We start from the raw sequence: 16,155 nt of genomic DNA on the forward strand, positions 1-16,155 counted from the left end.
AGCCCGAGTGCATCGTCCTCTAAATGATTCATCAAAAGGATCCCAGTGATGGAGGCGCCCAGGCAGACAGAGCGAGCCGAGGAAGAGGAGGAGGAGGAGGGTCTGAGTGTGTACAGTAAACCTGTGTTACACCATCCAGGTGGAGGAAACTCCACCCACCCTTAGACGGGGTCAGGCCGGCAGCAGGGTGTCCCTGGTCCTGCTCCAGCAGACGGCTCTGTCTGCAGGTCACACACACACACAAAGGGCAAACCTGCACTTTGTGATTATGCATTGTGAAATGGGTCGGTGCTGATGTCACAGTCGCTATGCAACCGATTTAATCTAATCCCTTTCCCTCAGATTAGGAGGGAAAATCACTAGAAGGCTTTTGTCTAAATTACACAGCATATGAGTGTTTCTTTAACCCTTCACCTCCTGCAGCAGGTTTCATCCTTTACCATATGCTGATGAGGCGGCGGCGGCGGTGGAGGAGGTGGTGGTGGCTCCACCCGTCATTTGACATTTGTGTGTAAGCTGTGTGAAGGCAGACAGCAGAATGAAGGATTTACTCCACAGGAACACCAAAACATCATTCTTCTGATGTGTGAACAACTTCTGCAGCCACACACACACACACACACACACGCCTCATCAAACATGGCGGACAGGAAGCGTCGGTGCACAGTGGACTTCCTGTTTGTTCATGCATCCTGTGACAACACAAATAAAGATGTTACACACACATTCTGTCAGTGAGTTTACAACAGCTGTCAGATATCGACACGCAGCAGAGTGTGTGAGTGTGTGTGTGAGTATGTGTGTGCGTGTGTGTGCGTGTGCGTGTGTGTGCGTGTGTGTGTGTGTGTGTGCGTGTGTGTGCGTGTGTGTGAGTGTTGGTCTCATTCTGTCACATCTGGTGTGTCACTCTGCCAGTAAACTTCAGCCTTGTTCAGTGTGGATAAAACACTTTCCATGCTCACTTCCACAGCCATCTGTCTGCTCACACACACACACACACTCACACACACACACACACACAGCTAGGTGGCAGCAGTGCACCGGTGCAGCTGATTGATCCGCTCTAATCTTTATGTGCTTTTAATCACTCCGCTCAGGCCACATTCCTGCGCTCCGGCGGCGGCGGCCCAGTGATAGCTGCTTTCTAACACACAAGTTACCAAAATAATCATTAATCCTGTAACTCCACCCAGAGGAGGGAGAGAGAGAGAGAGAGAGAGAGAGAGAGAGAGAAGGAGCTTTTCTGGCTCAGTAGGCCGACACAAATCACACACGCCATTTTAAGATTGAACTTGGTGCATGATGTAATCACTGATGTTTAATCCCCAGCACAAGCAGCAGTGATCTGATTGCCGGTAATCCAGGGTGGGAAGTTGCGATTGTTCTGAAAAGCAGATAAAACTTCACATCTATGATTGATTTAAAACAGGAAGCGCGTCTTCTGTTTTACTTCACGTTTAGAAACTCCTTCCTCTGTCCACCCAGTATCCACTTCCTCCTCCAACAATCACCTGTGTCTCACACACAGGGACGTGGACAGACCTGAGGGTCTGCCTCACTGTAATCTTCACATCACAGAGGACAGAGACTGTCTTCTCCTCCTCCTGTCTGACTGAAGGTTGAGGAGGACCCCGCTCTGAAAAGGCTCACTTCCTTATTTGCTCCTAACAGAGCTTATAAACAGTAATCAGGCGGCCGCACTCTTCACTCTCCTCCTCCTCTGCTTCCTGCTTCCTCCTATATAACCATCACTGCAGCACACACTCCTTCACACACACTCCTCTGTCACCATGGGGAACTTTGCAGCCAATGAAGGACTCTCCGTCTTTGTCATAGTGAGTATTGATCCACATTAACTGTGACTTGTACAGAGGTGATCACTGACTGTGTGTGTGTGTGTGTGTGTAGCTGGTGTGGCTGGGCATCAACGCCTACCTGTTTGTGGAGTTCTACAGGAGGTTCCTGGTGGAGAAGTGGTTTTACACCCGGGTCCTGCTCGGGGTGAGTAACGTCTGTGTTTTAATTCACTTTATGTTTGAATGTTAGATGAAAATCAGACAGAGGAGCTGCTCGCTCTCATTTCCTCAAACTGCAGCGGCTGCTTCCATAAAGAGCCGTCATTAAAACCTGGCAGGAAGCAGCAGCTCAGAGTGAAAAATGCAAAACTAGGAGCATTTATAGCAAATCAATAATGCACTGCACTGACTTCTGGAGATGATAAGAGGGCCACGCCTGCTCCGACCTCACCGGGTCTTATCAGTGTGTAACTGGAAGGAAACGCAGCTCTGACGGAGCCCCTGGGCCTGCTCTGCGGTCGCAGCTGTCTTCATGACACACACCGCCGGCTGCACATCTGCTGCAGGCCAGCAGAAGTGAAACACTGAAGGTTTAACAGAATTACACAGAGAGAGAGGAGGCAGCTGCTCCCACAGCTCCCACAGGTACAGGTGGCAGGACGTAGGGGAGCTTCGCATGTCTGGTATGAGGGAGGCCGTTGTTAGGATGATTCCTATTCATCATCATCATCATCACAGTTGTTCTTTTCTAAATATAATCTCATATGTAAGAGGTGAAGTAACGCCGCCGTCTCCTCGCAGCAAGCCCTGCAGTGGGCCCGAGCTCCCGCCGCCCTGCCTCAACTTCAACTGCCTACTCATCCTGCTGCCGGTCTGCAGGAACCTGCTGTCCATCCTCCGAGGATCCATCCAGGTATCCATAGCAACTACAAAACACTGCCTAGCTTCCTGATTGTGTATTAATGCGACGCTGCTGCTTCTGTCCCTGGTCTTTCAGTGCTGCAGCCGCACAGCCGCCCGGCAGCTGGACCGAAACCTGACGTTCCACAAAACTGGTGGCGTACATGATCGCCTTCCACACAGGTACCACTCCTGCTGCAGGGGTCAGCGTGTCCTCACAGTGTCGGTGGCTTTAATGACGCTCTCCCCTCCGCCCTGCAGCCGTGCACATTCTCGCACACTTGTTTAACTTTGAGTACTTCATGGACGCTCAGCTGGATCGCAACAGCAGCCTCCTGACCTTCGTCCTGTCTGAGATCGGCAGCAGGGACAACGCCTCCTTCCTGAACCCCATCAGGACCAACGAGACGGTGAGAGAGACGCGGCACTTCTAGTGTTGCTACACTGTGTGAAATCCCCGCTGATAAATTGCCACATTTAGCATCAATTGAGGAGAAAAAGAAGAAGTATCTGACTTCTTGAAGGTTTCTCATTTCAAACTTCCTCTTTTCTGATTCATTATGTAGAAACTCTAAGAGCGGATCCTGTCTCATCCTCAGGCCATAAAATATGCAGATTCTCCTCACGTTTAATATTTAATCACTCACTTTAGCAGTGAAGCTACCGTTTATGCACTGAAATCAGATTTAATCAAAGGGAGCGTGTGTTGTCCCGCAGAACCCCACCATCGTCATGTTCACCACCATCGCCGGGCTGACGGGCGTGGCCATCACGCTGGCCCTCATCCTCATCATCACCTCATCCATGGAGGTGATCCGCAGGTCCTACTTCGAGGTGTTCTGGTACACCCACCACCTGTTCGTCATCTTCTTCATCGGCCTGGTGTTCCACGGCTTCGGGTACGACCGCACGCACAGTCGGGGGTTAACGGTCATCAGGACTCCTGCGTTCACTCTGTCTGTGTTCCCTGCAGCCGCATCGTTCGAGGACAGACGGACCCCGACCTGAAAGTCCACGATCCTAAAGTGTGTGCTGAGCGGTTTGAGGACTGGGGTAAACCTGGGTCCAACTGCACGGGTGCCGGTGTTTGCTGGAAACCCGCCGATGGTGAGCAGACAGTCCTGTAAGCTCAGATCTCAGGTCTGATAGACCTTGTGAGGGTGTCCATGTTTGTCTCCAGACCTGGAAGTGGGTGGTGGCTCCCATGTTCCTCTACGTGTGTGAGAGGATCGTTCGCATCTATCGATCCCATCAAAAGTGGTCGTCACCAAGGTGCGTGTGAGGGATCCGTCCTCAGCTGATCCCAGCCAGGTGTTCTCATGACAGTAACCGCTGCTCTGAATCCCGCCTGCAGGTGGTGATGCACCCGTCCAAGACTCTGGAGCTGCAGATGAAGAGGAAAGGCTTCCGCATGGAGGTGGGCCAGTACGTCTTCATCCAGTGCCCGTCCATCTCCAGCTGGAGTGGCACCCCTTCACCCTGACCTCCGCCCCGGAGGAAGACTACTTCAGCGCCCACATCCGAATCGTCGGGGACTGGACCCAGGCGCTGTACGAGGCCTGTGGAGGAGACAAACGGAACCTCAGGAGGCCTGGAACCTGCCCAAGTACGACAACAGAAGGAGCAGCAGCTGATATAACAGAAAACTGCTCCTGAAATTGCTCCTGATTACATTTGATTGCTGCCTCACAATCATGAAAAGGTTTCAGAGTCCTTGAGTGCTACCACCCGACAGGGGTCCACTCAGTCCTGCTGAGCACAGAGCAGCTTTTTATTATCACTATAACCGGTGTGTGTCCTCATCAGGGTGGCCATAGACGGCCCGTTCGGCACTGCCAGTGAGGACGTGTTCCGTTACGAGGTGGTCATGCTGGTGGGCGCCGGCATCGGAGTGACTCCTTTTGCCTCCATCCTCAAGTCTGTGTGGTACAAACGCATCCAGAACAACCAGGATGTTTTTACCAAGAAGGTGAGAGGGAGCCCGTTTTACCCATGATGCACAGTGTTTTTTAAAGCTATTAGCACATGCTAGCAGAGTGTTTGATGTCTGCTAATCCATCGCAGATCTACTTCTACTGGCTGTGTCCGGAGACGGAGGCCTTCGAGTGGTTCGCAGACCTGCTGCAGTCTCTGGAGGGCCAGATGTTGGAGAAAGGCAATGACCGACTTCCTCAGCTACAACATCTACCTCACCCGCTGGAAGGAGACGAGGTACGAAGACACACAGCAAACATGCGTCCCCTAAACCCCTGATGAGCGTGTCATGTTCTCTGTGCTCTTCACCAGGCCGCTCATTTCCGCGTTCACCACGAGGCGGAGAACGATCCCATCACCGGCCTCAAACAGAAGACTCTCTACGGGAAACCCAACTGGGACAACGAGTTCACCAGCATCGCAGCGCAGCACGCGGGGTCAGGCTCAGTGTTCTGATTGATTGAAGTGATTTCACGGATAAACATTGTGTGACTTCCTGTGATAACTCCTCCTCATCTCCCCTCTGGTCTGCAGAACCAAAGTCGGTGTCTTCCTGTGCGGTCCACCTATGCTGGGGAAATCTTTGGAGAAGCAGTGTCTGTCCCACACAGAGTCCAACGTCAAGTTCATCTTCAACAAGGAAAACTTCTGAAAACATCTGCTGGAGGACAGCAAGACGGGGAGCGTCCCACTGCAGCGGTGGGACGATGCTGCTACAGCATCCGGACTGGACACAGAGTCCGTCAGCGCTCAGCAGGGAGGATGAGGCAGAGCTTCTCCTCTTCTCACCGCAGAAGTTTTGCAAAGAGGCTCCTCTTGCTCAAAAGCGACTGTTTCACCTTCTTCTGCTTTTGTGTTACATCAATGCTTTCAAAACCCTCTTCCTTCTTTTTTTCCCACCATTTCATTTAGGGTTCTTTGTGCACTTGCAGTTTCTGATGATGGAAATTCACCCTGCAGCACGGCTGTTCAAGCTTTTCAGCCGAGCAGCTCCGAGGAGGGACAGCTCGATGCTTTCTGCTGCCGCTCTGCGTCATTATTTCTACACATATACATGTCAGAAAAACATACTTTATATACTAGAGGACATCTAAATCCTGGTCGAAAGTTTTGAGCGTTTTTTTTGCACTGAAAACTTTTTTAAACAATAAACTTGAACGTTTGCAGAAGTCTGCTTCAAACATGTTGTGACTGTGTCGACTTAAACCTTCTAAAAGTAACTAAAAATATGCAACACAAGGTAAATACTCACAAAATAATGAGTGAACACGTCGGTTTGTCCTAAATCTTGTTTTATGTTTATTATCCTGTAAACGTGTCTGGTTGTTGACATGATACATAAATCAATAAAATGTCGGGTCGTTGAATGAAGTGCTGTGCGGCATGCGGTCAGGCGGTCGGTGATAAGTGCAGATATACATGAAGCTATTAAAGCACTGCAGTGATATGAGAAGATAAACACAGTAAGATGATGCTGTCACATGCACCTGAAGGCTGGAGACCGTCTGAGCCTCTGCAGCTGCTCCTCAGAGGGTAACACCAGGCGACGAGGCGCACACACAGCTGCGTGGATCAGGACTCTGTGTGTGTGTGTCTGTGTGGCACTTGGAGGCCCCCTGCTGGTCACAGGAGCACACTGCACTCCTGTGTAATCACTGATGTGTGAGTCCTACGCCACCGTGACAGCGAACACGCTGACCACGCAGTACATGGTGCGATTCTCCCATCGTACGGTGCAGCTTCCTGAACACACATGAACATCTGTTTATAGACGATCGCTCATCAATATTAGACGACGACAACAACAACAACAACAACAGCAGCTCACCGTCCATGGCAGTGTCCCAGTAACAGGAGTTGGCTGTGTGGAGGCCGGCTCCTGTCTTCTGCATCACGGCACACGTCACTGTGCAGACACAAATGCACAATAATCAATTTTATTGATGGCATGTTCGTGTAAAGGTGTAAAGAAGTTTATTCCACTTTCAGCACGTACCCATGTATTTGTAAGGCTTCCCCTGTTTGACCAGCTGTGTGAGGCAGCGCTCCACGATGCTGGCCGTCCACTTGTTCACCTGACTCTGGCTGTAGTCGTCACCACCGACCACGTTCTCGATGCACTGAGATAAACACACACACACACACACACACACACACACACACACACACACACACACACACACACACGTCAGGGCGAAGTCATGTGGAAGTCACTGGGTGCTGTTTCACCAGAGGGGACTGAAGTAAAGAGCACACGCTGTCCTGTGTTTCACTGAGGCTGACGCCGTCTCTGTATGTTGATTTTCTGCCACTCAGGTATAACACACATAACACACACTCTCCTGGCTGTAATGTAGTTTTTTGTGTCCTAAAAACTGGAAGGAGTGAGACTCCTCGTGTTGTTTAGTCACATACAGTGTGTCTGATGGGACACTGACACCAGCTGGTGATGCTGTGGGGAACTTTACCTCTTTAACGACGGTTTCTGCTTCTTCTGAGTTAAATGAGCCCTGAAAAATAAGGTGTAAACACAGATTATCATTGACTCACTGCACTCAATATAAACCTCATAATTAAGAACTACGTTTAAAAGTTGCTCTTAGTTTAACACAGAAAACATCATTTAACGTGTTAATTGCCACAAACAACAATAAAAGATTCGATATGTACTATTTGTCACGTGTTACTTGATCATTTCAACAACAAACAGTGTTAGCATCAGAAATCAAAGCTAACGTCGGAGTGGCTAGCTTAGCTAGCTACGTTAGCCGGCTTAGCTAGCCGCATTCTACCGCAATAAATAAAACAATAAATCCATTCAGGAACACACCTCGTTGCCATTTTGGTAGTCCTCCATCCCTGTCATCTGTTGAGCTTCCCGCCGTCTTCAGAAATAGAAGCAAAAAGACAATTTACTCTCAGAAACGGGAGATGCGCCGAGACTTCCGGAAAGCTGTCAACAGAGTCAACGACGCGCACAAAGAGCGTCCCGGAGAGGCGGCGGCGGGGTCAACGGCTGCCACCTGCTGGAGGCTCAGAGGACGGACTGTGGGACAACAAACATACCTGTGGACGGAGAGGGAGACAGAGTCCTCCTCTGGTTCCGGTCCAGCGCCTTGTGCTCGTCTTCTTCTTCTTCTTCTATTTTGTTTATTGGCGGTCAATCAAACTTTATTTATACCAAAACACATGACGCGCTGACAGGAAGTGGACAAACAAAATAAAACCAGGAAATATATATTATAAAACTGGTGTTTGATGTGTAAATCATGACACAGGTACAGCTTTATGTGTTTTTTTTTACTGTTAACACAAAAAAATACATTTTAAAAAATTAAATGGGATTATCATGAGTATAAAACTGATGCATCTCTAAGAAACACAACGTGATTAGGTCAAAGTGCAAATGTGCTCCAGGCCCATGTCATAATAAATAACTACACACACACACACACACTTTGAGGCTCAGTTGCTGCTGAAGATGAAAACGTGCCACACACATCAAACATGTACAGTAGATCTACATCTACAGTAAATCACCCAGTCAGGAGTTGGTGCTGGTCATACTGAGGGTGGAGAAGGCTCGGCTGGTGGTTGGATCATGTAGCGCACCCCTGACTCTCCAGAGGGTTAACTGTTTGCTTGCTTGGCTGCTAATGAGCCTGTTCACACCTTGGTCGGACTTGGCGAGGCCACCTGAGGATCACAGTACTGTGCAGGCCCCGGAGCGCGCCCCCCGGGTCCCTCGGGTCGCCCCCCGGGTCGCCCCTCTGGTCTCAGTGGAGGATGGAGATAGGGGTTCTCCGTGGACGGCTCCGTCTCTGCTGACAGGGGCCTCCGCCGGGGTTTGGTCCCTGTTGTTTGGTGGCTTCATCCTGGATGAGGACAGTCGTCTGAAGAGGGACAGCTGGGGACAGAGAGGACATGGTCCTGTGTGTGTTCTGTGGATCTAACGTGGGGAACAGCAGACTGACCTTTCTGTTGTGGGAGCCTGACAGACTTCTGCCGGCGGCCGTCCCGTTGGCTGGCCGGCTGTCGTCCTGCGCCGTCTCTTCCTCTGCAGTGTCGGGCTGCTCGCTGGCGCCATCTGCTGTTGATATTACACATTATTATTAGTGTGCAGTGAGACGGTGGCGGTGTGACGTCTCCGCCCGTCCCTGTGTTACCTCTCTGCTCTCCATCAGCCTCAGGCTCCTCCTGCGGCGGCTGCAGGCGAGGTCACATGTTAGCGACTTTAACCCACATGGCGACATATTCACGGCCGTGCTGCATACTCACACCACCCTCAGTGTCCTCTGAGGGTTCATCCTCCTCCTCTTCATCATCTTCCTTCTCCTCCTCCTCTTCCTCACCTTTGCCTTCTTCCTCAAATCCCTTTTGTCAGCTCCTGAGAAAACAGCGGAGACACATTCAGTCAGGATCACGGTGTGTGCTGTCAGGGGAAGGAGGAAGACTGTCTCTGCGGGGATGAAGATGTCTCATACACGGAGCTACCTCAGACTACAGCAGGGGGCTGATGGGAAGGGGACTACAGCTGGGATTACAAACACAAACACCACCACAGGATGGAAGAAGAAAAATGAGTCAAACCTCTCAAAGAAAGGAGGAGCTGCTCCTCAATCTGTGGAAATAAGGCTGGACAGATTATCACACACAACAAACAGCAGGGCGTGTGGCGGAGGATTAGGACAGACACGGCGTGTAATCTGAGTTTTAGTGAAGACACTGAGGAGGAAACTGAGGTCAGGTTATTTATTAGATGAAAAACATGAAGGAAAGCAGAGTGAACAGAGCAGCACCGATCAATACACCGATCAATTCACCGATCAATACACCGATTCAATTCACCGATCAATACACCGATCAATTCACCGATCAATACACTGATCAACAGCAGCTCACTTCAGGTTCAGGTACTGAGGTAAAACATCGTCCCAGAACTCCTCTGCCCTCGCCGGCAGCCTGACCTTTGACCCCTGACCTCAACCTGCTTCCAGCTGCAGACTTAGCTCTTTGTCTTCTGACCTCAGCAGAGACCTTGTTTTTGACAACCTCCTCCTCTTCCTCATCACCTTCCTCATCTCCTCCTCATTGTCCTCATTGTCATCTTCCTCTTCTTCACTTCTTTGGTCGTCATTGCTGACAGCCTCCTCCTCTTCTTCACCTTCCTCCTCCTCATCTTCATCATCAACTCCTTCCTCACTGTTCTGCTCATTCTCTTCTTCTCTTCTTCACCCATCCTCTTCCTCCAGTTCTTCTTCTTCCCTCACTAGTCTCTTTTTGCCCCTCCTCTTCTCTCCCCCTCCCTTCCTCTCCTCCCCTCTCCTCCTCTTCCCTCCCCTTCCTCCTCTCTCCTCCTCCTCTCCTTCCTCTTCCCCCTCCCCTCCTCCTCCTCCCTACTCTCCTTCCTCTTCCTCCTCTCCTTCTTCTGCCTCCATCTCTTCTTTCCTCCTCTGAGACTTTGACGCCTCACGTATCACCCCTCGTTTCCTCGCGTCTCACTTTCTACCTCCTCCTCTCTGTCCTCATCTTCCTCCTCTTCCTCCTCATCCTCCTCCTCTCCCTCCTCAGTCTCACTCTCTGCCTCACTCTCCTGTCTCTCCTCTGAGGACTTTGACGCCTCACTTTCACCTTCCTCTTCTTCTGCCTCACTTTCCAGCTGCTCCTCCTCATCCTCCCCCTCCTCATCTTCAGCTGTCTCTGTCCCCTTGCTCTCTGTCTCATGACTCAACTCTTCCTCACTTTCCTCTTCCTCTCCTTCTTCCTCTGCATCACCTCCTTTGCTCTCCTTGTCTTCAGCCTCATCTTCACTCCTTGTTGCCCCACTTGTTCGCTCCTCCTCCTCCTCCTCCTCCTCCTCGCGTTCTTCCTCATCTTCATCACTTTCTGACTGATCTTCTGGCTGAAGAGTGTCACTGTCTTTTCCATCCTCTTCATCTTCTGTGTCCTTGCCAACACTGTGATGGACATCCTCCTCTTCCTCGCTGACTTCTGGACTTGTCCTCTGCCCTCTGCTGTCTTCGTCCTCCTCTTCGTCTTTGCTTGCTGCAGAGTCCGTCTGCTCCTCGCTGACGTCCTGACTCGTCCTCAGCTCCGGACTCTCGGGTGCAGGTATGATGTTGATGCTGACTGCTGATTTGTTGCTGAAATCTGCAGCGCAGGATTCGGATTCGTCGCTCCTGAAGCGGCTCACGCCGTCCTGCAGGACGCCGCGGCTGCTGTCGGATGGTGATGGTGAGCGGGCGTGACTCCTGGCCGCTGCTTCTTGGATTAAAATGGATCCAGCTGCCAGTGAAGCAGCTCCAGCGAGCAGGCTGAGGTCGGACTTTTTCTGTTTTCCTGTTTTGGCCTGAGCTTCGATTCTGTTCTTCTCATTCTTAGAAGTTTTTAGACAGATCTGTGTTATCTTTAGATCTGGCCCTTCTTTCAGAACCAGGGCTCCCTTTGCTCTCTCCGGGTGAGTCCGTGTGACTGCGTCTGTCTGGCGAGCTGACTGCACGCTGTACAACTATCGGACTGCTTTTAACCCTTCCAGACTCCACTTGTTTCGCCTTTGGGTCTGCAGATTTTGGGCTGACACCTGAGGCAGTTTCTGCTGCGGACTTCCTGCCCACACCTATCAGCTGCCTTTTGGCCTGGACTGTCTTGGGCCGCTGTTTGGACGCCGCCTTCATGATGTCCTCCAGCGTCAGAGTTGTGTCTTTGTGCAGCTCCTGCATGGTGAGGATCCGATTCTCTTTGTCCTGGCTCCTTTTTTTCTGCCTCTGCGAGCTCTGAGAGGACAGCGAGCGGGCGCTGTGGCTCCTCAGGAGCTCGGTGGGTAAAGCTCGGCGAGGAGAGACAACCTCACTCGCACGAGACGGGGAAGCTGAAGAGAAGCTGCTCTGCTTTGACAGCTTCCTTTCCTTTCTTTGGCTCTGCTCTTTTACAGCCTTACCACTCTTACCCTTCCTCTATCCCCAGCATGAGAAAGCAAGAAGAAGGCGGAAAAGAGGCACGAGTTAGAGGGAGAGAGCAGCCAGACGAATGTAAAAACAGATGAGAAATAAAAGCGTGGTTTGGAGGAAACCAGGACAATCAGAGGAGTACTGGAGCCTGTCTTACCTTCTGAATGGGAGACAGAGTGAGTGTTTTATCGCTGGGGTCCATCTTCATCACATGTGTCTGTCAAGGGGGGGCAGAGAGACAATGAACTGTGCACTTTTTCACTCGAACGTGTGGCGGCGGGAACGTTTAGTGTGGAGTCTGTGATCTCTCACCATGTTGAGGAAGTCTGTGGTGTCTCCCAGGCCTCTGACGCTGTCAGTGTCCGTCAGGCTCTCCACAACACTGTCTGTGTCGCCCCCCCGTCTGCTCTGAAACAGCACGGACAGCATCAGCCGGACAGCATCAGCACGCAGCTTCCACCAGATAAGTGTCAGATTATCTTATTCTAAAGTGATTATATGTGATGGGAACACTTCTATCTGGAAGACATATTTGGACAACCTCAAGACATAAGGACAAAGCTGTACAGAGAAGGAGGAGGAGGGGGGGAGGGAGGAGGAGGAGGAGGAGGAGGAGGAGGAGGAGAGGCAGGTACCCTGGTGGATTGACCCCTGGTGAGTGCCATTGAGCACCTTTCTGTGTGTCAGCTCAGGTGGAGGCAGCCCTGGGTGGGATGGTCTGGCTGGAAACAGGCAGCGGAGGGTGGAGCGAGTTAGGTGTCATGGCGGGCAGCGTGCGGAACATGCGCCAAACTGGTCTGGAGATCGTTCCTGGAAGGAGAGGAGCGTTAATGTGTCATCTGCAGACACGGTCTGACCCGCCTGTGGTTATTCCTCTGCGCACACCCACCCTCTCTCTCCTACGAACCCGGGCGGGGAGAGGCTCCTATGCAGGGCGGAGGAGTCGGCGGTGTCCCCCAGCAGCTCCACGTACGGTTTCTCTAGATAATCCTCCATCACATCGTCCTCCTCCAGGGTCACATCACTGCAGCCCCGGCTCCTCGGCCGAGCCAGCACCACCATGTGACAGCCGCCACACGTGGCCTGGACACACAGGAGGAGGAAACAAACGTCTGCACTGTCCGTCACAACGACACAGAAGACAAACAGAAAGAAACACTCACAGCCTGAACGTTGTATCTGAGGAATCGTGGACACAGGGTCGGTTTTAAACTGGTTGGTGAAGTTTTCCTCTCCCAGACCCAGTTTACCATGTCTGCCGTCTCCAAAGGAGTACAGCAGGCCGCCATCTGTCACCAGAGGAGACAGTGTGTTAGACAATCAGTCAGGTCAGTGCTGGTAGAAGAGAATGAGCTCCTGTGTTACGAACCTGTGATGACGGCGGTGTGGTTTTCTCCACAGGCCACCCGACAGACCCGCCCCCTCTTGAAGTGATCGACCAGCCGCGGCAGCCGAGACTCAAAAGTAAAAGTGCCGTGGCCGAGCTGGCCGAACTGACCCAGGCCGAAGGTGTACATGTCGTCCTCTGAGAGACCAAACATGGAGGACTTTGTATGTGTGTCAGGTAAATATTGTCATCCAGCCTGCATGTTGGGCGGTTACCTGTAAGTGCTACAGTGTGTCCGCCGCCACAGGCCACCTGTGTCACCGGCTCCTTGATGCTCTTCACCAGCTGTGGGACTCTGTGTCCTGGCAGCTGGTCCGTGCCCAGACCCAGTTTCCCACTATCCCGCTCCCCGAACGTGTACAGAGCTCCGTCCACTGAGGCACAGGCAGCGAGGTCAAGCAAAGGTTAAGATTTCACTGTTGTTATTGATGCGTCGCTGCGACACGCTGTTCCCGACCTCGCCTCACCTGTCACTAGAGCAGAGTGGTAGTAGCCGCAGGCCACCCAGCTGACCGGCCGTCCGACGCTGACTTCCTGTGGCGTGCAGGCCTGGCTTTCCTTCCCCAATCCGATCTGACCCTCAGTGTTGTCGCCCCACATGAAGAGTTTACCGCTCGCTGCAACAAGTAACCAAGAAAAGCAGGAAAAAAACGGATCAAACAACAAGAGACGGAAAAAAACCCGGCAAACCCACGTGCTGAGTCTCACCCAAGCGGCAACCTTCAGGGCTCAAAGTTGAAGCCCATGCGGAAGTGTCAAACTTGTAATTCACGCCGCAACAGCTGGGGGTTGGCTCTAAAAGCGAGTCATTTCCCATAGACTCCCATGTTAAAATGGCCGACTTCACAGCAGAAAAGAACATGTTTACAGCCTGGAACAAAAAACCACTCTGGTCTCAGATGATAGGTTCTCTTCTAGTGTCAATTGTACGGGGGGTGAATGTTTTTACAACTCACTCGTTTCAATGGTATTCTGACTTAAAATTACGCCTAATTATGGGCGTTGCCGCTTGAGTGACAGACAGTTGACGTATCACAGCGTGAGTTTCCTGCTCCCACGATCGCCCGCCCCCCCTAAACTCCGCTCGTGCTCCCCCTCTTTGTCCATATTTGGAGTTTTGGTGGACGTGACGCTGCCAACATGGCGGCGGTCAGAGCGTCCTGGAACCTCCCACTGAGCCTCAGAACGGCTCTTCAGAAACAAACGGGTGACGTCACGGAAGCTCTGTCCATAGTTTTTACTGTCAATGGTCTCACCTGTGAGAGCAGCGGAGGTGTTGGAACCAGCAGCCAGCATTTTGATTGGTCCAAGAGCATTAAAGAACCCGACCCTGTGGAACGTGGTCCTCTCCTCATAGTCTCCGAGCCCCAGCTGTCCCTCGCTGTTCCCGCCTGATGTGTACACTTTGCCTTTAGCTGCAAACAGAAGCATCATGAGATGTTTACACGTGTGAGGGAGTGAAAGCACCGAGCGGCAGTCTGATCCCACCTGTGCAGATGAGGGTGTGGTTCCTTCCACAGGCCACGAGCTGGACCTTCTCAGACTTCAGAGCTGAAACATTACAAAAGACAAACGTCTAATGACACGGTTTAACTGGTTTAACTCTCTGGCAGGCTGTATTCCCTTGTCTCTCCAGATTAAAGCAGATTATGGACCCACCAGAATCGGATTACAGCATTAACAAATGTTCAGCAGCATCATTTTGTCTTTCATACATTTGTGGCTCTGCACCGACGTGGGATGAAGAAGGTGTCGCTCCTCTTCCCTCATTCTCTTTAAAGCAGCTGTCAGTGGCAGCTCACACACAACACGCACCGCTCTGGACTAAAGTGCTGCAGAGGGGGCTATTTAGAGACCAACCTTTGACACAAGTGGGCTTGTTCACAGTCAGTTTGGACCCCAGGCCGAGCTGGCCCCAGTTGTTGCTGCCGAACATGAAGAGTTTTCCATTCTCTGTGGAGACAAGCAGAGCAGATCCTGAAAGGCTCGTCAGCAGCGAGGGCTTCGTCACTTACAGCACCAGCACAAAGGGTCACTGCACCTGTCACCAAAGCCGTGTGCTCGTCCCCGCACGCTATCTTTAGGGGGGTGTCGTTTTTAAGCCAAAATATACTGGGAATGTTGTCTGCAAACTTGCTTTTTCCAAAAGTGAAAACGGCTCCGGATCCTGAGAAAAAAGGAAGCAGACACAAACATTCACTTCTGTGCAGCAAAGGAAAGCAGGAACATCTGTGGCTGCACTCTGTTTAGATGACGTCTCAAATCACTCACTGACAATAACAACAAGCTGTAAACTGGCTGATTTAATACACATCATTTGAAATAACACCGACCACATGTCAGTGCCTGGAAGCCGATAGATACGAACCGATATTTAGTCAAATAATATCAATAAAGGGACAAATACATGATCAGCAATGAACACAAGTGTTGAACAAGTCAATAAGATTTACAACCTCTAAACGAAGCACGGTAATTTTACGGTTAAAACTGTTTATTTTCTGTTAGCACGCAAGCTAAAGCAGAAGCTAACTCCAGGACAGCTAAGGAGCAGCATCACTAACATTAAAGATGCTCCGCCGTTAAGTGACGGAACTAACGTGCATCAATAAACACGGTGTTTACCCGGTATCTCGTCCTCAGCCTCCCCTGCCATCTCTGCGGGACTTTAATCCGCTTTGCTCGGTGTTGTGGGCGTGTTGTTGACGACTCTGTTTTCGACTCGACAACCCGGAAGTAAACAAAACTTCTCCTAGGCTACGACACTGACCACGTGACTCTGACAGGCACGGCTCGTGTGTCTGTCCTCTGAGACTTTAACATGAAGTGGAATAAAAGGAACAGCGATAGCAAATCAGCTCAGAGGCTTCGCAGTCACGTGATATTACGTCACCAAACACGGAAGCTAACTCTCTGCACAGCTAACTAGCCGAGTGACAACACTTTTTTTTTTTTATTTTATTTTTTTCTTCAGTCTTTATAAACTATCCGCCATTACATTACGGCGCTAACGTGCAAATACAATATAAGGTGTTATCTTTATCTATTATCTTGATCATGACCGTAAGAGGAAATTGTATTTTACACGTATTTTTTTATACCTTTATACTTTCACTGTACGTCTGAAGAGGAACATTAAAGCCTTCCACTT

The 16,155-nt window shown here is 51.0% G+C and overlaps 1 protein-coding gene and 2 pseudogenes across 1 annotated transcript; 1 reads left to right on the forward strand and 2 right to left on the reverse strand.

Annotated features, from left to right (window-relative positions):
- The first annotated feature begins 1,519 nt into the window (after positions 1-1,519).
- Positions 1,520-5,346, forward strand: LOC114432015 (cytochrome b-245 heavy chain-like; annotated as a pseudogene).
- A 595-nt stretch (positions 5,347-5,941) lies between these two features.
- LOC114432074 (dynein light chain Tctex-type 1-like) lies at positions 5,942-7,641 on the reverse strand. The gene is made up of 5 exons (XM_028399858.1): positions 7,501-7,641; positions 7,139-7,180; positions 6,667-6,790; positions 6,499-6,576; positions 5,942-6,413 (listed from the first exon to the last, which is right to left on the reverse strand). The coding sequence occupies exons 1-5, from the start codon at positions 7,534-7,536 to the stop codon at positions 6,340-6,342; spliced, it is 354 nt and encodes a 117-aa protein (XP_028255659.1). The 5' UTR covers positions 7,537-7,641; the 3' UTR covers positions 5,942-6,339.
- A 549-nt stretch (positions 7,642-8,190) lies between these two features.
- On the reverse strand, positions 8,191-15,802 carry LOC114431741 (X-linked retinitis pigmentosa GTPase regulator-like; annotated as a pseudogene).
- Positions 15,803-16,155: the final 353 nt, after the last annotated feature.

This window comes from Parambassis ranga, chromosome 2 (genome assembly GCF_900634625.1).
Source record: "Parambassis ranga chromosome 2, fParRan2.1, whole genome shotgun sequence".
Taxonomy (NCBI): Eukaryota; Metazoa; Chordata; class Actinopteri; family Ambassidae; genus Parambassis; species Parambassis ranga.